This window comes from Prosopis cineraria, unplaced genomic scaffold (assembly GCF_029017545.1).
Source record: "Prosopis cineraria cultivar Desert tree isolate PC_DT_omini unplaced genomic scaffold, ASM2901754v1 PC13, whole genome shotgun sequence".
NCBI classification, from domain to species: Eukaryota; Viridiplantae; Streptophyta; class Magnoliopsida; order Fabales; family Fabaceae; genus Prosopis; species Prosopis cineraria.
This window is the reverse complement of record NW_026555344.1, coordinates 25,328,010-25,351,495: the sequence shown is the minus strand read 5'-3', so window position 1 is coordinate 25,351,495 and position 23,486 is coordinate 25,328,010. Positions and strand designations below refer to the sequence as shown.

General features: G+C 30.5%; 1 protein-coding gene across 1 annotated transcript; it reads left to right on the top strand.

Moving 5' to 3' along the window:
* Positions 1 to 16,111: 16,111 nt before the first annotated feature.
* LOC129291565 (heavy metal-associated isoprenylated plant protein 4) lies at positions 16,112 to 20,554 on the top strand. Its single transcript, XM_054929015.1, has 5 exons — positions 16,112 to 16,385; positions 16,529 to 16,713; positions 18,368 to 18,455; positions 18,568 to 18,771; positions 19,974 to 20,554. Exons 1-5 carry the CDS (start codon positions 16,214 to 16,216, stop codon positions 20,306 to 20,308), a joined length of 984 nt encoding a protein of 327 aa, XP_054784990.1. The 5' UTR covers positions 16,112 to 16,213; the 3' UTR covers positions 20,309 to 20,554.
* The last annotated feature ends 2,932 nt before the right edge of the window (positions 20,555 to 23,486 follow it).

The following is a 23,486-nucleotide window of genomic DNA, read 5'->3' as shown; positions in this document are numbered from 1 at the left end:
GTACTACTTTGCATTCTATATGGGTTCATTCCTTTAGTGGCTAATACAGGCATAGGTTTCTATCTTTTTCCCTAAACTCAAGATACAAAAGATCAATTTTTGTCCATTGAAGAGCATCTGTAGGATGTTGAAGCTTGCAATCCTTAGTCCTATTATCTGCATACTAAGTTAAGTGTCTTGCATCTTTTAGAATGTTGTATAGGTATCTAAATCTAGGTATGCTTAGAAAATACCATAATACTTTTGTCGGGCTACATCCATTCCTCTTGTGTCACAAAGCATTGCATTTTGGACACTTATCTAATAATGTATACTCATTCGAAACAAAATACAACCATTAGGATAAGCATGTATTTTCTCATAGCTCAGGCCAATAAAACACAACATCTTTCTATCTTAAGTTTAATGTGGAAGCTCATTATCCTCAGGCAGTAGATCTTTCAATAACTCAAGAAAATCTTTGAAACTCTTATCACTCCACCCATTAGCTAGTTTAAGGTTGTACAATATTAGCACTACTAACAGTATTATAAATTTAGTACAACTAGCATACAATGGCTTATTAGCATTACTCTTTAACCACTCAAACATTTGAGGACAATCCCTAAGATCCTCTTCGACCATGTTAATCATCTCTTCAAGATGATTTGTCTCATATATCTTAATGTCTTGCTCACATGATTTGTACCTCGTACTATCTCCACTACTACAAAAAAGGGAATAAATGACGGTTATTTTAGTCCATAAATGATGGTTAATAAGTGTCATTTATTCAGCTGACATTTAAAGACCCCCAATAAATGACAGTTATAAAATCGTCATTTAAAATAAAATTTTTACGAAGGGAGAAGCAAATTGAGAATTTAAATGACGGGTAAATGATATACCCGTCATTTAAATAAAGTATAAATGACAGGTATATAACTTACCTGTCATTTAAAGAGACTTTAAATGACGGTTAAGTTATATACCCATCATTTATAATTACTTTAAATGACGGGTATATAATTTACCCGTCATTTAAAGTATGGTAAAAGTCATGACCATATTTTAAATGACGGGTAAATGAGATACCCGTCATTTAAAGTCAGTATAAATGATGGGCATTTTTTAACCATCATTTATTTCAGTATAAATGACTGTTGCTTACCGCAAGTGCACGGGTCGTAGCAAGTAATATAATGAAAGTAAAGTATTGTTCCCTCGAGGATTTGTTCAAAAATAATGATCAAGCAAAAGACTAAATAAATTCGATCAAGTTGAGCTACAAAAAGTTAAGTGAAAATGATTTTTCAAATGAAACTAACACTAGAAAATAAAGAAAAGTGAGTGATTCACAAACTTCTAACACAATTTAGGACCTAGGATTAATTGTCTCCCTTGCATTTCATAACACCAAAATTACCTCCTCTCATAAATACTTTTAATGAAAATAAGTGCTAACCTAGGGTTCTAAAAATACTTGGACAAGCTCTCTCAAGTCATGAACAAGTGTTTAGTTAAATTAATTGCCCAATCTCTTGTTACAATTAATAAAACTTAATTTTAAACACCAACCCTAATGTGGCTATGCAAGGCTAGCAAGTATATCTCTATCTTACTAGCAAAACCATCCATTCAACATGCAAATATCAAGTTCTTACACAATTTTACCTAAGTTCTACACTCAACCTAGCCCTCTCAAGCATCAATTAAGTGAACCCAACATCTAAATGGTGGCCAATCAAGTAAAAGCATTAAGGAAAGAGTAAAATAAACACATATATATCATTAATCACAAAAAGAGAGGAGAAATATAGTGTTAATCCATACAAGGGTTCCAAATAATCCTAGAACAAAGGGTTTAGCTACTCATAATCATCCACAAGCTACAAATATACAAAATAAGTGGACCCATTTCAGATTACAAGAGAGGAAAGGGAAGAGGAATAGAAAAACCAAAGAAAATGAGCTCCAAATGTCTTCAAAGCTTCAATCTCTTAATCCCAACTCTTCCAATGCCCAAACCCTAGCACAACCAAGCTCTAAAAGTGTCTAAAAGTCTGAAGAATGCGTTTTGGGTCGAGCTCTCAGCTTATATGTGTCCTAGCCAACTAATTTTGATAAATGAAACGCAGTGTTTTTCTGACAGCGACGAAAGTCGCGAATGAAAGTCACGACTTTGAGATGACTTTGGCAGTTTTGCACTGTTTTTACAGCTAACAAAAATCATTCATTTTGCTCTTGATTTCTTCATCCAAAAGCCTTCCAAAAACATCCACAAAGCTTCAGAAATGCTTCTAATCAAAATAACATGAAATTAGGTGAAAAATATCAAATTAAAGCCAAAAACACAAGCCCAAAACGAAATACACATTTTCCTAATTTGGGCAATAAAAACATATACAATTGAACCAAAATGAATTAAAATCTAAGGAAAATGTAATGAAATAACATGAACTTCTAGAGGTTAACAATGACGGTTATTTATATAACCGTTGTTTTTTATGTGGTTTTTTTTAATTCGTGAGCTATTTTTATACCAGCCTCCTGCAAAAAGAAATCAAAATAGCAGCAGCCAACCATTCTAGATTTTAATACCAACGAAATTTATTGTATTCAATTTCAAAATTAATCAATAAAAAAATGTAATTACATAAAGTAACCTTTTTTCAAAAATAAACTGCCTATTAAAAAAAATTCCTAGCTACTTCTTCAAGGTAGTTCTACTAATCTTCTTTGTATGAAGTCCACACTTGAAAAATATATTGACACCATTCTTCAATTACCTCATTGATTGCTGCATCCCCGAATTCTTCAACATAAGAATCACACATTACAAAACATATAGCACATAAAAATAAAGCACATAATAAGTAATTTTCAGGTTTAATGTAAATCACACATTACAAAACAAATATAGCACATAATAAATAAGAATAAATTTTTAAATCACACAAAACAAGTAACCTACAAGTTTAAATTATTATTTTTTTCTTTTTCTTGTACGTTCCTTATCTTTGCTCTCCTTCTTTGCTCGAATGCTTCTACCTCTTTTCTTTGAAATCCAAATACCTTTATTGTGATCATTTCTCATATAAAAGGCTTCATCCTCAACAAAGTAACTTTCAAATGATATCCCCATAAAGGGATCATCTTCAACTGTAGAATCATTCATATCTTCATTTATTTTACTACTCAATAAAACGATAGACTAATTTACTTTAGCCGGATCAGGAACAAAGAACACTTAGTAAGCTTGTGAAGCCAAAATAAAAGGCTAATCTTTATAACCTTCTCTATTAAGATCCACCATTAAGAACCCCAAGTCATCAACTTTAAGACCATTTTTTCGATCAACCCACTTACAACCAAAAATTGGGACTTGAAATTCGATGTAATCTAACTCTCAAATGTGCTCAATTACCCCAAAATATGACATTTTTGCATACAAGGGATTTTTGTCTTTAGCACTAGATATATGCATTGCTTGAGCTATAAGCGTTACATCACTATTTTGCATTATGCTCCGATCATCTTGCTCTTTGGTATAAAATGTGTACCCATTAATGAGATAGCCAGTGAAGGAAAGAACTTATTTATTTGGACCTCTTGCCAACCATTTTAATTTTTCAGAAACTGAATCAAGATCGGCAGTCAACTTCTCAAGAATGTGTTATTTCAACCAAACTGTAAAACTCTTATTATGCTTGTTTGCATACCAAATCTCTGATCTATTAGGGTTATCTCGCTTAAGCTCGGCCATGTGCATCTCTACATACTCCTCAACCTCGACAAAGTTGTGTAGTACATATAAATGTGTTTGTTCCCATTGCAAGTTTGAAATTGTAACTACTTTATTGCCTATAATTCCTTCTCCATCAGTTCTACTATCATGCCGAGAAGTCGAAAGACCAATATGGTTGACATTTGATAAGTACTCAGTACAAAATTTAACTGTCTCCTCACAAATGTATCGTTCAACTATACAACCTTTGGGTCGACTCTGATTTTTCACATATCCTTTTAGTATCTTCATGTAACGCTCAAATGGATACATCTATCTCAAGAAAACTGGGCCACACATTTGTATCTCTCTAACTAGATAAATAGTGAGGTGTACTATTATATCAAAGAATGCAGGCGAAAAATATATTTCAAGTTCACACAAGATTAACACAATTCGACTTTGCAATCTTGGCAATTTTGTTAGGTCAATCACTTTACTACATATAGACTTGAAGAAGAAACACAATTTTATAATCGTGGCTCGAACCGTATAAGGTAAAATAGAACGTATAGCCACTGAAATAAAATTTTCCATCAACACATAGAAATCATGCGACTTTAAACCCTTCAACTTCAAATCCTTCAATGACACCAGGCCCTTAATATTTGAAGAGTAGCCCTCTGGAACTTTAACAGTAGCAAGCAACTCATAATAATGATCAGGATGCAACCATCTACAATGTCTGAGATAGACATTCTTTATCCCATGTTCTAATCTCACTGAATGTGTGCCATCTTCACAAATAGGACATTTGAGTTTTCCTTTGATACTATACCCTGATAAATTACCATATACAGGAAAATCATTGATTGTACCAAACAATAATGCTCTTAAATTGAACCTTTCCTCTCTATGTCCATCATATACCTCAACACCGTGGTCCGACAACAATTTTAAATCTTCAATTAAAGGAGCCAACTATATGTCTATGTCATTTCCCGACTATTTTGGCCCCGAAATTAGAATGGATAGCATCATATATTTTTTCTTCATACATAAATATGGAGGTAAGTTGTAAATTACCAAAATAACTGGCCATGTACTGTGACTGCTACTTTGAAGCCCTTGTGGATTTATTCCATCAATAGATAATATGAGGCGAAGGTTTCTATCTTTTGCTCCAAAGTCAGGGTAATTGAGATCAATTTCTTTCCATTGAGAAGAGTCAGCTGGATGTTGAAGCTTTCCATCTTTGATCCGTTCATCCGCATGCCATGTCAAATTTTTTGCATCCTCTACACTACTATACAGCCTTCTAAATCTAGGTACAATGGGAAAGTACCATAATGCCTTCTTTAGACTCTTTCCATTCTCTTTATAGCGCAAGGCATTACATTTTGGACACTCCATTAATGATGCATATTCATTTCTAAATAATATGCAATCATTAGGACAGGCATGTATTTTCTCGTAACTCAAGCCAATTGAGCGTAACATTTGTTTTACCTCATACATAATCCTTGGAAGCTCGTTGTTTGCAGGTAGAAGTTGTTTTATAAGTGTAAGATTTTTTGTAAAGCTCTTATCACTCCATCCATTGCTCACTTTTAAGTTGTACAATTTCAACACTACTGACAACTTTGTGAATTCAGTGCAACCAGCATACAAGGGCTTCTTTGGATCACTTTTCAACATCTCTAACATTTCAGGACAATTCTCAAGTTCCCTTTCAATTGCATTGGCCATCTCTTCAAGACATTCACCCTTATAAGTATCTAAGTCATGATCGTCTGATTCAAAGCTTCCTTTGTACTCCTAATTACTAGTAGACTTGTCCCTTCTAGTTTCTCCATGCTTATGCCAACACTTGTAATTTTCATCAATTCCATAGCACACTAAATGGTCTTCCATCTCAGATGCACTAATTTGCTTCAAAAGACCACATCTTACATAAGGGCATGCTATTCTTCTAGGGTCTTTTACATGCTCAAGAGCAAACTTCATAAACTCTTTCACACCATTCAAATACTCTTTACTTAATCGATTGGAAGACATCCATTCTCTATCCATAACTTTATAATCTAAAAGATAATTCATTCAAGGAAATGTGATCAGTGACTCATGAATATAGAGATAGGAAAGGAATGATAGAAAGATTATCAATAAAAAAATTGACTACTCTACATATAATATAGAGTAATTAATGAATCATGAGTCACAATGCATGAGCATTCACATACTCCTTCAACCACCGATAAAAAATTCGGCAGCATAACAACATAAAGAAAGTATTTCTCAGGCTAAAACCCTCTTTTCATTCTTGGCATCTTACTCAACAAACTAATTCCAACTATATACAATCACAAAACCAACGAAATTCTCACAAAATAGTATTTTCAAATTAACTCTAATTATTATAAAATTATATATAAAATTCATTCAAAATTCATAGAAAAAAGAAAAACACTATAAACATCATTTTGAATCAATGTTTTTGTCTCATTGATCATTCTAAGATTACACATATCCTATATTAGCAATCTCAAGCCAAGAACAAATTATTCTTTACCAAATGTAAAAATTACAATAAAATAGCAATGATTTTTATAGAAACTGCGCGTTAGTTTTCGTTACTAAAATGAACTCCAATTATAATGAAAATTGGTACACTAGTACATTTCAATATGTAGTTTTGAACGATAAAACTACTCTGATCAAACAATGCACGAAATTTAAATTAAAAATTATTGAAATAAATCAGTCAAAATTCGTAGAAAAATACAATAATCACAAATATCCCATTTTGATTACTAATTTTCATCTTAATAATCATCCTAAGGCAAAGCAAATCATCTACAATCATTCTCAAGTCAATAAAACACCAAACATTAGCAATTTTCAACAACCCACAATATTAAAATGGGCAAAACATGAGGAGATATTTAAACAACAAAAATCAACTAATAAAACAATCCATAATCTCAAATAAATCAATTCCATAATCTAGAAATCTAAGCATATTGGAAGAAAATGAAGAAAAATCATAGAAATCACAAACCTATGTACCTTAGAGAAGAGAGGATGAAACACAAAGAGGAAGCCAATGAGAGAGGAACTGGACAGTGTAGGAGGAGTACTTTCACGCCGGCGAGGGACTACGGTGGTCGACGGTAAGAATGAAGGCTGATTGAGAGATTTCTATCGATTTCTTTTAGAAGAAGAGAAGAGAGAAAAAAGGGATGACGAACGGGTGGGAATGAAAAAATGAACCTGAAAACAAAAATAAAAAGGGAATAAATGACAGATATTTATATACCCGTCATTTATTCCATAATATATGACGGGTGTTTCCCGTCATATCTAAAGAAGGCTTTAAATGATGGTTGTTTTAAACAACCGTCATTTAAAGCCTAACAATTTTTTTTAAATGAGGAAAATCAAACGTTGGCCATGAATATATGACGGGCGTTTGAAAACCCTGTCATATATAGTTCTAAACTTTAAATGACGGTGTTTTAAACACCCGTCATTTAAAGTTTCAAAACTTTTTATTTTTTTTATTTTAAGAATCTGAAATGGTGGGCACAAATATATGACAGTTTTTTCTATAACCATCATATATTGTTTAAACTTTATATGATGAGTTTTTAAAATACCCATCATTTAAAGTTCAAATTTATTATTTATTTTTTTTCCAGTAAATGAAATGTTTGGCTGAAATAAATGATAGGATTTTTTAATACCCGTCATTTAAAGTCTTGTAATATATGACAGTTTTTTTAAGGCCCGTCATTTATTTGGTCACCATCACCCGCCTATCTCATATATGACATATTTTTATTTGATCGTCATTTTTTATGGTGTCTTATATTTATATTTTTGTAGTAGTGCTCTCCAATCACAAGTATAATTCTTTGTATCCCCATGCAACGTGCAACATGTTTAGCTTTGATCAATCCTATAAATTAAATGATTCTTCAATTCAACTTCATTCACTTGGCTTCTATAACAACATTTTAGGCAAGAGCAAATGACTCTATGAGAGTCTTTTTCATGATAAAAAGCAAAGTCAATATACTCATTAACTCCATTCTCATATTCACTAGGTAAACGATTGATAGACATCCATTTTTGATCCATATCAATCAATAATTTTCAAATTTTAGAGAACCTTAAGAATTGCAACTCCTCATAATTCTATACTAGCCACAAAAATTCAACAACTAAGAATTCTAATAAATTATATCAATTTTACTAGAGTCCTATCTAAAATATTGACATTTCAATCATAGAACAATAGCCAAATTCAACAAAAATAAAGTAAAAATGATTTCATAAGTATAATCCAAGTTCAATCACAACAACCTGCCACAAAATACAACTGTTAATTACAACATGCCATTTCTTTTGGAATTGCAATAATTCATTTAACTATATAATTTATTATATCTTACAAGTAAAAAAATGTGTTTTTCAAAGCCCAAAAAAAGCTTTTGACTTATAGCAAAAAAAAAAAAACCCCTAAATTAATGTTCTTTTCAAAATTCCATTTGAGAATCATTGATTCCATTTAATCTAACAACAACAATTTAGCTTTGAGTAGATACCAAGGGAAAGTTGAGCACTTGCCTTAAACCCTTCAACAATATCAAATAGGTTAGCTCATTTTTTTGTGTTTCCATCCTTCCCTTCAACAATCTAAAATAGTGATGGTTATATAATTAAAGGTTATCCCAATTAAGGGCACAAAGAATCTAATTTTCAAATAACAATGCCTCCTGCTCATCCTTCTCTCCATCCCCTCCTGTTTTATTATTCTTAACAATCTTCTCATGATAGATTACAAGCATTAGAACTAAGTTAAATTACCTAAAACCATTGAGATAAAAAAATGGACTGTGAACACAGCTTTTATAACCTTCTCCCATATCTTCCCAATACCGAAGAAGATTAACAAAATCACCATGTCAAGCATACCAATCAATAATTCAAGAACTTGTTTAAAAAGCTTTAGCCAAAAACTTGTTTTGCAAAATCAATAAAATCACAATGCATTTGAGTAACACACAGCAGAAGCAAATCAAGTGCATTCAAAACACCTATCATATCCATCCTAAATTACAAAATCAAGTTGAAAAATGGGCTATGCGCCATGACGTGTGGCAAAAAGCCACACGTCCAAACTCTCTATGTCATGTGCCACAACGTGAGATGGCATGTCAGTCCAAAATTTTTGCTGTCATTTTAATAGCAAAATGAAGAACTTCCAACGTGCGTCATTTTCATATATGATGTTTGATCAGCGTGATTTAACTGCCCACACAAAGCTTATTTTATAAGTTAGCTAATGGGACAGGTTTGGACACGATCTAATAGTTCGATCAAAATTTGGACACCTGAGTACAAAAATTTACTTTTTCTGAAAATTTTACACACCTAAGTACTCAAATTGATCCCTTTCTCTCATTAAACCACACAAGGTCTTGAACAAGTCCAAAAGGACTTATTACACCTAATTAACCACAACATAACTCATATGTATATAGATATCAAAATTTGACCCCACAATGGCCAATTTTTACATTTCTTAAGTTTTCATAATTTAACATATTTTAGCATAACTTAGCCTACTTAGCCTTTTTTCTTATCACATATCCACACACATCACATTTACTACTCAATATTAGCCTCAAATTACTCATTTTATCATAATTTCACACATGAGCAAAGATTCATCATAAATCTCTACACTTTCAACTAAAAACCCAATTCAAAAACATGCATGCAAACTCCTATGACAACTGTCAGTTCATTACACAAAACTCAGAGTTCTAACTCTTTTCCCTTATCTTGATCACTGCTTTGTCCTATAAAAATGTAACCATGAAAATGAGATAAAACTCTCAGTAATAGAGTAACTTACTTCTATTGACCATCACATATAACTATATGAAAGTAAGGCATAATATACCCTTAATCATAATATAATCAAATGTTTCATTTCAAATGCCATTTATATCAATCATGTTATCACTTTTACACTTATTTCACAACTTATCTCCAATTTTTCACTAATTCAGCATATAGCAACATATAGCATGATCACTACTGATTGAACCTCCAAATCATCTCGACACGTAACCATAGGCTCACCTTAAACTAATGTACATTTTTATTAGCTTTGAGCTCATCTTTAGTGGTAGAATAACCCAGTCAAAAGTATTCTATCTCACTTATGGACTATAGTTTCCCTTAATACACATAATAGAGTGTCGTTAACTCCAATACCATATCACATAGATACTAAAAAGTTTAAATCTCTAATACCGTACCTCAATAGGCACTAAGAAAATCATCTCCAACACCATACTAAGATACTAAGGAGGTATAATTCTCCAACACCACACCCAGTCAAGCACTAAGAAGAATATGCCATATGGTCTTATTACCATCTCTCTACTCGAGTGAACTCTCACCCTTATAATCATGCTTTTTGAACCATTCAAAGATTTCTTATTCGTACATATATCCTTATTACATAGCATATAATTATGTAAGGTATGAAATCACATGTTCTTACTCATTTCTTTGCTCAAAAACCATTTTCATGCATCATTCACATATAATGCTATAAAACATACTTAGTTCAAAACAATTTCGTGCAATACATAACATACTCACATATAGTTACAATAAATAGTCAAACAAAGAAATTTATTTGATTACCTCAACCCTTCTATCACTAAAAGGGTTACTCGTGGATTTTAACTACCACTATAGCTCATCACAAGCTTCCTTTCTCAACTCACATGCTCGATATACCAACTGAATACATTTGGCACAATTTAGTCATTTAGTCCAATTTGACCAAAAGTATATATTTACTACTTATGACTATATTTAGCCATAAATTATTTTCCATTTATCCATTATAAATCCATTACTACTCAATTACCACTTCACATAACCTTAACCAGTCTCATTTCACTCAAACAAAATTTTCGCCCTAAAAACCTCTTGATTTAGGGCCAAATTGAGCCTACAGGTTTGAAGCTCTATCATTTAACCTTAAACTAATTACAAAGCTCTAATTTAACTCTCAAGAACCTTTTTATTACTATTAGGTAATGATCAAACCCCTAAAATTTTACCGATTCAATTTCTCTATATCTCATATTTAGAGAAATTTAGGTAGAATGGAAGATAAGAGTTATACATAGCTTACCCACTAAGTTAGTGATCAGAAACACCTTTCACTACTCTAAAATAGCTTTCCCCTAGCAGACCTTAGTTTCTCTCTTCTCCTTTTGTGTGTTTCAAATTTTTCTCTTTGAAATTCACCCAAAATTCATGACTTATAGGGTCATTTTCTGGTCCATGTGCTGTGGCGCATGCAGTATAAACCGCAACGTATGGTATAGTGAGGATAATTCTTACCACACATACTTGCTTCGACCTGAAATGCAATCTTTCCACCCAAATCTATTCATACAACATCGTAAAGACACAAATCATCAACTAACCATCCTAATATCTAATCCCACACTAATTACCACCTTACACCTAATTAATAGCTAATCACAGAATTAAGAAATTCAGTATGTTACAACTTTGATGACCTCACATATATGTAAATTGTTGGTTTGCTAAATTGCCAATGCACTAGTTAGTGTTATCCCCACATGCCATATTAAAAATAAAGAAAGAGGGAAGTGAAAGAATGAAGGATATTTGGGAACCAAGGATGAGAACTAGGGAGTCTAATCCATCGTTGAAAATATGCACTATAAGGGACTAAGATTAGAGAGAGAATCAATGCTGTGTAGAATCAATCAAGAAAGGATGGTAGGGCAAGAAGAATTCGCATCTACAGGATGTCAAACTCCAAATCAAACAGAACAGGATACATCGATATAAAGGGCAGGCACCAGAGAGATATGGGACTCTCAAAGTCAAAATCAGAAAAAAAAAAATATGGGAGAGATACACCTTATGATGGAATCCAAGGTAAAGCAAGAAGCAAAAAAAAAAATACAGCAAAAGAAGTCATATTGGAGAGCTTAAACAAAAATAGGTTTGCTTCTCCTTCAGTTTACACCTAAATTGAGATTTTATAACATACCTAGATTGAGCTTGAATCACGAACTTGAGCAACATGCAGATGATGGATGACGTGTTTAGGTTTGCTAAATTCGAGGTGAGATTTTATGACATACCTAGATTGAGCTTGAATCATGAACTAAAGTAGCATGCAGATGATAGATGATACACTTCTAGATTTGAATGATAGACCTCCAGCTGGAAACTTTAATGCCAAACCTCAAGTAAGTAGCACATAGATGATGTTCGAAGATGGAGATGTATGCATTCAAAGAAATGGAGGGATTGAGGAAGAAAATAGGAGTTACGCGCAGGCACAAGGATCAAAGAAATGTGCTCTGAAGAAAAGGGAGGGAAATTTAAAAAAAAACAAGGAAGATGTAGGAGCTTTTCAGAGGCAAAGTGCTCCGATAGATTTGAACCTATGGGAGCTTTTTATATCAAAAAAGCTTCAGTAGATATTTTGAAAGTAAAAAATAAAACAAAATAAAAGTACAGCATACAGGAGCTATTCATTTGAGAAACGATCTGACATTCTCCCTCCTATAAGAGCTTTTATATGTAAGAAAAGCTCTTGTAGGTGTTCAAAAATTAAAAAAATATAAATATAAATACAGTCTATGAGAGCTTTTTCAGTTAAAAACATTCTGGTATCTGTATTTTATTTTTATAAATAATTTAAAATTAACAACTACTATGAATTTTATAATTTAAAATATTTTGTAAATATTATTTTTGTTTTATTATTTATTTTTATATATAAAATATCAAAGATAATATTGAAAGTATAATAATTTACTTTTTTGAAATAAATTTAATTATATAATGTCACTTTCCTTTGCAAAATAATCATTTATATTTTATAAATATTTAAAATTCTTAATTTTTTATACAAATTTTTTTAATGTTTTATTTAACTGATTCTATTTAAATAACTAATGGGAGCTCTTGCAGTTAAAAACACTCCCCTGGGGTAAAAATACTTATTAGAGTATTTTAATAACTAAAAAGCTCTTGTAGGTCAAGCTTATCGGAGCCTTTTCTTTTAAAATGGCTTCGATATGTTCTGCCTTTTGAAATTAGAGCTTTTTTTGCCAAAAAAGCTCCTATATGCTAGCTCTGGTTGACCTATTTTGTAGTAGTGTCTATGGCTATCCCAAAGTACTCAGGAGATATTGATAACTCTAAAACTGCACCAAAAAATTCTTATTAATTTTATTTAAGATTTTCTAGAATTACAGCTTCTTAATTTATTCCAAAGAATTCTCAAAATAATTTTTAAGTTATGTTGATTATTATTTTTAACTCCAGAGTATTCTTGAGCATCTTTTATAAGTCCTAAGTATCTAATAAATTAAATTTTCATCCCTAAAGAATTAAAAGAAATTCTAATTAGTTATAATTTATTCTCCAGAGTTACTATTAATTTCTAAGTTGCCTTAGAGAAGTCTAGAATAATTTCTAAAACTGTTAGAATTACTAGTATTTATCAAGAGTTTCTTAAAAGTTTTTTTCTAGCATACCATGTATAGTCATAGAGTCACTACTCAACAGCTTTACAACTCTTATTTAGTCCCTTTATCTCTCTTCAATTTTAAATCCACCAAAATCTAGTGATCCAGGCAAGAATAAAAATTTTAGATTGCTTACCCCATCTTAGAAATCGTCCCACTCCTAAAGTTTCTGATTATGGCTCATCTACAATTTTCCTCACCTGTTCCTCTCAATCTCTTTGCTGCACGCCGAAACCATGAAAAGGCCTTGATCTCATCAGATTCAAGGTTATATATAACAACCTTGAATCAAACCAATGGTAGGCCACGCCCGCCGTTGGTTTAATGAAATTTTTCTCGTTTTCTTCTTCTCTCTTTTTTTTCTTTTCTTTTGTATTAAATAAAGTCTATTTTTTTATTTTCTTTCTTTATATTTTAAAAACACGATTATTTTTTTACTTTTTTTATTTATCTTTTATCTTTTTTCTCTTCTTATCTTATCTTATCCCCTTTTTATTTTCATATCTCATATATAGATATATATATATATATATATATGTATCTATATGTATGTATGTATTTCAATCACATAGCTTGAATGACTAAGATGGTAAATTAGACATCTATGACCGACACAAACTGCAATGTAGAGGCCGGATTATTATTATTATTATTATTATTATTATTATTATTATTATTATTATTATTATTTCAAGAGTTCATTGAATCTCATTTAAAAGAAGGAGAGTTCTTTTCACCAAACTCAACCACCATGACTTGAAAAAAATATCAACTATACATTTTAGTCAAACTCAAAATTGGGTCATCATCAAAAAGTCTTGTAAGCTTTCTTCATTCTTCACTCATGCAATTCTTTTCTTTCAAGCTCAAGAATATGTTTGTCTTAAAAAAAAAAAAACACTCAAGAAATATGTGTTTAGTGGTAAAAGTATGTAGCGACATATCAAATCCTGTGGAATTGTGACTTAACTAGACCAGCCCTGCTTAACCTTACTCCTAATAATATGAATTTTGAAAATACTTGTGGGTTAACCACAAAACATTGATTATATTTAGGTAAGGCCGTGTGGAGGAGTTTTGGAGTCTAATACAAAATTATTTAAGAGGCCAAATGTTTAATAAAAAATTAATGACAGATTATATTATATGGCATATAAGTAATAAATTTTTAATGAAACTATATAATTAATGTTAACGCTTAATAAAAAAAATAACAAGTTAATTTATGGTATAAGAGAACATTTTTTTAGGCCTAAGGATCGGCTTAATGACCTAGTGCTACACATGGCTCTGTAATTACTATTTAGGTAAAAGTAAACATTTTGCTTCACATAAACTTTTATTTTACCTTCTTAATATTATTAAATGTCTTTTCAATCTTTTAATTCTAATATCATTAGTTTCATTAACAAAAAAAAATACTAACATTGAACTTTTAAATATTAATAAAATATTTTCAAATGCTAACATATTAAGTTTATTTTTTTAATATAACAATAATTAGCACAAAATAATAACCTTTTGAGACTAAAGATGTTATGGTTAAAGAACTTAAAAGATACTTAATTAAATAATTGGGCTGGAAAGAGTTTTTTTTTTTTTTTGGTTGCCGCCGAATGTAATTTTTTAGTATCTTAAAATATTAACCACTTGAAAACAATTATTTTACTATAACAATGAAACATTTCAAATGTTCATTTGGTTTGTTATTACTGGGGGCGTTAATATCGTAGGTATAGCCATATTGGTTTCTATATTCCAAATGCTAGTCATCCATTACTCTCTTCCTATAAATGATGTTATTATTTATAAATTCAAGGTTTTATTGGAAAGATTTAAAAGTGGTAAGGAAAAACAAAATTTTAAACTCAAAAACTATAAAAAATAATTAAAAACGAAAACAACTACAAATTTATTTTTAGGGAATATTAATCTGTAGGTCCTTCAAATTTTTGTCAATTTTGAATAAGTCCCTGTAATTTTAATTAAGCCCTTCTAATTTAAATGATTAAATATATTATTTTTTTATAAAGTTAAAATTATTAATGAATGATTAAATTTTTAAAACAAAACAACTTTTAAAATTTTTGAATAAATTGATTTAATAATTTTAGACAAAAAAATAAAATTTTATTTAATACAATGTTTTCATTTTTATTAAGTTTTTATAAAAATTATATAGATAGTTTTTGATTGCTCACAGGTATTCTCCTATTAGAGACAATTATATTTGAGATACAATTGGGCACTAGATGTGTGCACCTTTCCCTTCTAAAAATTCTACACACACATGCGTAATTTATTTTAAAAAAACATAACTTAATTATATAAATTTTAAGTAATAAAATTATGTTATTAATTCCAAATTTATATAATTTTTCATAAAAATATAAATTTTTAATTTCATCTTTAAAAGAAATTAAAATTTTAAGTATTTAAATCATTCAGGATTAATATATTTGATCAATCAAACAGTAAGGATTTAATTAAACCAAAAAAAAAAGATACAAGGATCTAATTCAAATCAACAAATATTAGAAGGATCTACAGATTGATTTTTCCTTAATTTTAACAAAACTTAAGGGTATTTATGGAATTGTAATTTATTCCATAAATTCCTTGTATGCCCTTTTACTTCTTCAAATACACGAGAGCAAGTTTCCAATAATTGGTGAGCTACCAACCATGGAAGCGATATGGTCTCTTACGAAACTTCATCAAGTTCTAAAGCTTGTGCGACAAGAAAATCAGTCTTGACAAAAACCCAATTGATCTTGAGTCTTGACCCATAACCTGAAAATATCCAACACTAATAAATTTTCTTCATTAGTTACTCTCGTTAATCTTTTCACATATATCGAGCAGTGCACTTGCACAGAGGCGAGCGAATATGGCTGAGGGGAAAGAAGAGAAGAAAGAAGAGAAGGGAAAAGAGAAAGAAGAGAATAAGAAGAATGATGAGAAGAAAGAGGGAAGTGATGTGATTAATGCCATTTACAAAGTTAACCTTCATTGCCAGCAATGTGGACGAAAGATCAAGAAGCATCTCCTTGTTACTCAAGGTAACTTTTAATTAATTCAATTATTCTTATTCCTCATCTATATATGTATTTTGAATTTTAATTTATTATCATTATATTGCCTCCATATTAGAAATGTTGATGAGTCTTTATATGATACATGGTGGGTGAATGATTATGAATAGGGGTTCAGAATGTGGAGACAGATATGGAGAAAGGAGAAATAAAAGTGAAAGGAAAATTAGACCCCTTGAAGATATTGAAGATTATTGAGAAAAAGAGCAACAAAAAGGTTGAGTTAATATCCCCAAAAATCAAGGCTGAGCCTCCTGCCCCTCCAGAGAAAATACCAAAGGAGATCAAGAAAGAAGTGAGTTATCCTTTAAAGTTAAGAACCATTTTTTTCCCTAAATTTTTTAGGACATGTTGGGCACCATGTACTGAAGGGTGGGACAATAACCTCCCTAAACAATTTTTGCAAGAGCAAAATCATCCTTCCATTAGAGACCTATCATCTTCTCCATTATCTGCTAACATAGTAAGCCCATGTCCAGTGACAACAAGGCATTTTGACTCATTTTCACCATTTAATGTGGGCTAAAGGGGTTGCAAAGAGCGGTGGTGGTGGCAAGAAATGGGTCTAATTTTAGCAACAAAATGAGTCAAAATGTCTTGTTGTCACTATGTGTGAGCCCACCACATCAGCAGATAATAAAGAAGATGATAAGTCTTTGACAAAAGTGTAATTTTGCTCTTGAAAAAATTATTTATAGGGGATATTGCCCCACCCTTTAATATAAGGTGCCCAGCTTTCCTCTAAAAGTTAGGAGGGAAATGGTCATTAACCTTATTCTTTCCTCACAATTAAATTAGATCTCAGGAACTTGTGTAGCTACAATGGCCAAAGTCAGATTTGTGAATAGTACAACTTCCTGTTGGTTATATATAAATACTCACTCTAGTCCTATTTATAGGGTAGAAGAGAAATATTTTTTGATCTTATTTATAAATCATGTAATTAAATTTTTATCACAAATTTTTTCTTTTGCCCTCCATTAATTTTTTATCACAAAGTATATATATTTAATAAAGACAAAGTTAAAATATTATTAAATTTTATTTTAGATAAAGTTAATGGAATTTAAGATTTTTTTATTTTGGTGAAATTAAAAATGACTTATAAATAAGATCAAATAATTGAGTGTATGTATATATATTCTTTTTGATCCTATTTATAAGGCATAGAGAGGAGAATATTTGTTGGTCATATTTATAAGCTACGTTATTAATTTTTATCATAACTTTTTCCTTTTATCCTCCATTAAATGTTAATAAAAGCAAGTATATTATTAAAGCATATATATTTAATAGGGATAAAATAAAAAATTAATTAAATTTTAGATAAAGTTAATGATTTTTAATATTTTTCTTAATCCCAGTAAAATATATTAAAAATAATTTATAAATAAGCTGTGAGGAGTAACTCATAAATAATCATGGTGGTCATTCAAGAAAATCTTCCTATATGTAACAATTAGACATATTTTCTTGTGTTATGCACAAAATTCAACATAATTACATATCGGATAGAGTTGAACTAAGAAACATGAGCGTTCTGATAAAATATATTGATGTATGCTTTTTTTGTGGTAATATTAATATAAATTTTATAAATACTGTATCAAGTTTCGACTAATTAATTTGAATTATATATTGGATGGAGTTGCTAAAGAAGACAAAAATGCTGTTTGAATCTAGATTTTGTAACATGCTAATTAAGTTTTACATTATAAATCGGTCATATAATTAATCAACCAAAGATTTTGAAATTGGATTGTAATCAAAACCATTGTCAAATTGATTATAATTAAAAATATGTACATTAAAATAATACTCCTTCAAACATTTATTTCTACTCATATTCCTGTCGAGTGCTTGAATGTCAGACTGAATTTTCTGAACTATATTAGTTCAACTAATATTTGTTTTGCAATTTAATCAACCAATTTTTTGTTGATTTGAAGCCAATTATTCGCACTATCACAGCGAAGGTTCACATGCATTGTGACAAATGCGGGAGAGACCTGCAAAATAGGTTGATAAAACACAGAGGTATAAATATACACATACCCAAAACCCTAGAATTTCAATTTCAAATATGTAAAATTTGAATGTTACAATTTTTTATGAGTAATATTATTTATTTAACGAATGAAATTTGCAGGTATTTTTAGTGTTAAAACTGACCAGGAAGCTCAAACGGTGACAACTGAAGGAAGCATTGAGCCTGAAAAATTATTAAGGTTTCTGAAAACAAAAGTGCATAAAAAAGCAGAGATTATTTCCTCAAAGGAACAGAAAAAGGTTGAAGACAAAGAAAAGGGCAAGCAAGATGGAAAATCTCCAGAGTCATCAACCAAAGAAAAGGGTGAGAATAACCTTTAACTGATATTAATTTCTTTTAAATCCTTAATTAATTACATTTTGGACTTATCATTTTGGTCTGATTAATTTATGAATTAAAATAATATGTCTGGATTGAAGCTAAAATCAAATAAGTGAAATTTTATGACATGTGAACAAGTCGAACTCATCAAACACACACACACACACACAAAATTTTTTTAGGGAAAATTATCATAAAGTCCCCCACAACCATTCAAAATACCCAAAAGTTCCATTGAATTTAAAAATATATGTCAGGTTTCTAGAAACTTAGGAGTAAATAAAATTGAAATGATAATTACCAAAATGTTCATGTTATAACAAGATGCCCTATTGACAACGTTGGCAACAGCCATTTTAGTTGTCAATAGCCTTTCCCAAGTTGACAACTTGACATCTTATAACATGGATATTTTGGTTATCATTTTAATTTTATTCACTCCTAAGGACCTAACAGGTATTTAAAGATTTCATGGGATTTTTGGGTATTTTAAATGGTTGAGGGATTTCACAGTAATTTTCCCTCTCTCTTTTTTTTTTCCCTGTACACACACATTTTTTTAAGCACTAGTGGAAGCTGCACTATTCTCATAGAGTCATGAATAGTTTGGATTCCATGATTCTCAAGTTTTCTTCCTAGTTGATATATAATATATAATGAGACAGGGAGGTTCTATTCTCATTTAGAATATAATATATATATTTAACTCTCATTTTGATAAACGCATTGGCATGTACTTTCAACATTAAATTACGTACAATTCCTTTAAATTTTAAATAATATATGTATGTAGATTATTTTTAAAATTTCAAAATTTGATACGAATTCTATTGAATTTTCACATCTATTATTTCATTTGTAATAGGGCATGCCATTGATCTATTTTATCCATTAATTAACGACTTAATATAGCTTAATTAAAATATTATTTATGCATTACCCAGTTTTGTACATAAACATAAAACCTACAAGTCCATTGGTACCGACATATCACTTTGCATTAATTAATAAAATAATGGACAAACTAATTAACAACACAAGGTTATCTATTATATATGTTAGTTTAAAAGTTCAAAATGATTCATTGTCAACTTTTAAGAGTATTTGGAATTAAAGAACCAAACTTTAGAAATTAATGGGTGAAATTTAACCTGTTCATATATACTTATTACTTGGATCATCAGGTAAGGCAGGTGAATCAACCAAAGAAAAAAGAGAAGGCAAGTCTGGTACTGAATCCAAAGAAAAAGAGAAAGAAGAGAAGAAGAAAGATGGTGAATCAGAGAAGAAGGACAAAGAAAAAGAGAAGGAAGAGAAGAAGAAAGATGGTGAATCAGAGAAGGACAAAGGAAAAGAGAAGAATAAGGAGAGTGGGGAAAGCACAACACAGATAATACAAATCCAAGAAGATACCACAGTTGACATTGTGGCCAAACACAACGTTCCTTATATCATCCACTATGTCTATGCTCCTCAGCTTTTTAGTGATGAGAATCCTAATGCTTGTTGTGTTTTATAGGTCAATCATTGTTGAGTAAAATAAAAGGGATAATAAAAGTTTTAGTCGGTCAAATTTGTCTAAGCTATATTGATTTGGTTTATCAAATTTACTTTTTTTTTGTAGCAATCTAATCTTTTATGTTTTCTTCAAGTTAGTTATTTAGGTTTTGAAACACAAATTGGTCCTCAAATTAATCTGATGTGTATATTGATGACTTGGTATATATGTGTTTGGATAAGTGAGAATAAATCAACTTTGTTTTTATATTCTTTTCTTTTTCCTCTTATTTTCTTATGTTCTTTTTCTCCTTATTTCCCCCCTTTTATAAAAAGATCAATTAATAAAAAAGAAATTAGTTTTACAGTATATAAGATTGCAGGAATTCCAAAGGGAAGGGGGGTTGAAGAGTTTTAGTCCTAAGAAACATTAAATGAAACAGAAGCAAAGTAGTTAGCAAGCACATGGGGCATCTTGCACCATTGGTAGAAAAGAGAAATGCTTACAAAGAAGAGGCAGTGAAATAATTTTCTTTTGATAGCACTGAAATGCAAGACCACACTAATGGAGATCCCATTTGAACATGCTTCCTTGATCCAAACTAGCACACTTCAAAAGCAAAGTAAATTGAAACAATTTGACTCAGTGAAAGAAAATTGTTTCCAAATAAAGCTTTTACATGAACTTATAATTGATAAAGACTATAGCAATAGAGTAGATGCTACAACCCTGTTTGAATTTTTTTTTTTTTACATCCTTATATTCCAAAGTTGTTGAGGACTTACGAAAGGAAATCTATTCCACGTCATAGTAGAAGATCGCAAACAACTCTTGAAGCATTATTATTCCTTTTGTCAATAATAGAATAAACATAAACCTCCAAAAGATAAAAACACAATTGCTAAAATTCCTTAATCACTTGATTTGGTTAACAAATAATCCCTTTGTAAAATGCAATTTTCTTTTTTGCCATACTAGGTTGAGGAAGATAATAAGACTTCTAAGCTGAAAATCTAGACCATCCTTGTGCAATTTAGTGAGAATTGTGATAAGGCAAGTAGAGAAAACAGTAGTCATACTGTTTTAGAAGAATGAAAGAACAAAGCACCTAACCAAATTGATTTAACACAGTGACTTCTCCCAAAAAGATGAGTTGATGATTCTGATTCCACACAACCAAACATACAATGTGAATGAACATCTAATTTGATGATATCTAAGAATATCTTCAATTGGAAGTGCTGAGTGCAACAGTTTCCAAAGGATGAGAAATTGTTTATGAGGTAAGTTGATTTTTCGAAGAAATTTTCAAAAGGATTCATTAGATACTACATTGCGAAAAATCCCTCATCACAGTGTAAGAGTCGTCTGAGTTACTCAATCAAAATCAGCTTATCAGTAGTTGAGCATAAAGGCAATGAAATTTTCATATTTCTCCTTATTTTCTTATACATTGCTTTATATGTTCTTTTGTTTATTAAAAATTTCTTAGAATGTTTTAATTTCTTTTTTTTTTGCATAATTAACTACACTTATTTTTATTAATTTACATATTTCATTGTTTAATAATGTTACCTCATCTCCAAACAATAAGGATCACAGCAACAATTGAGGAAATTTTAATGGACAAAATTGATAAGAATTAAACTCAAAAGATCAAATTCATTAAGAGACTAAGTTTTATTACCCCTAAACTACAAGTAGTTCATGTGTCTTATACAAAGTCTAAAGTGAGTTGCATCATACTTTATCAATGGTGTGCCTATGTTTTACATTTAATTTGCATATAAAGATACATAGATTATATGGATTTTTTTTAGTTGTATTAGCACAAAAAATATTTTTTATATTTTTAAAACTTATAAAAAATTTTATCTCTACACTTTTTCCAGTGTTTTAGGTCTCTATACTTTTATTTTTTGGCATTTTAGGTCCTTATAATCACTCATGGAAGGACCTAGAATACAGAAAAATAAAAGTATAGGGATTTAAAATACCAAAAAAAGTTCAAATACCTACTATAACAAAACTCAAGCAAAGTGTAGGAACTCAAAGTTATGTTTTTCCAAAATATAACATAAATATGAATCCTTCTTCTAAGTAGCACACATTGGTATGCACGTGTGCGAGAGTGCGTAACAATCTCTAAAATTTATTGTCCACATTAATGTTTTTTGTCCTTGATTGGATGACTTCTCCTTACATACTTCTTTAATCTTATTTATAAGTCACTTCCAACATATTTCACCAAAACCAAAGTGTTGGATCATGTGTTTTGATTATTACAAAACCAAAAGAAGAGGTATTTGTTATGTGTGCAAATATAAAGAATCATGAATGAAGACAAAACCTCAAGAGCATAAAGAATTAAGAGAAGATGAAGAAGTTTAGGATAAGTAATTTAAATTCTCTTAGATTCAATGTGAAAACTTAGAGATTTTAATAACTTTTCTTAATCACAAAGTGAATGCATTATATGTCTCTTTTATATGCATTAAGACTCATCTAAGTATGTTAAAGCTTGCAAACAATATCCTTCTTGCATACGGTTTTTCATAGAAAAAGTTTGCATAGTGAAGTGGCAAAATCATGGGTGATTCTGCAGGTCACTCATGAGTTTTTACATATTAGGCACACTGACAAGTAAATCATGCGAGTATGAAGAAGTGCTTCACGTGTGATTAAGCACTTGTGCTGTTTATTGCCTTAAGTTTTGTCTTTGCATGCAAAACCACACATGAAAGGCTTCATTATCCATACAAGTTTTAGCACCTGCGCTTCATTATATTGTGACAAAGTGCAAAACCACATGTAAGACTAATGATAGTAGCCATGCATGATTTGTCACTTGTTGAGCAATCACACTTTGCTTTGTTGAGTCTTAAGTCTTCTCAAGTCAAGCTAAAATTATTCACATGTATGATCATTGATTCATAAATCCTTATCTCTTGATCATACAAAATCTTACTTGAGTTACGCTTTATTCTACTTGTGAATATGCATTAGACAAATTTAAGCACTAGTGCTTGCAATTTCATATATGATATCATTTTAGTTCCACGTGAGTTTTGATCTCATTGAATAGCTTTGGCATTGTGCTAGCTATTTCACATTTGAGAAAGTAGAGGTTTCATGTCTGATTTGTCACATAGAACTGATGATAGTTCATTATGTATAAAACCATGAGTGAGAGCAAATG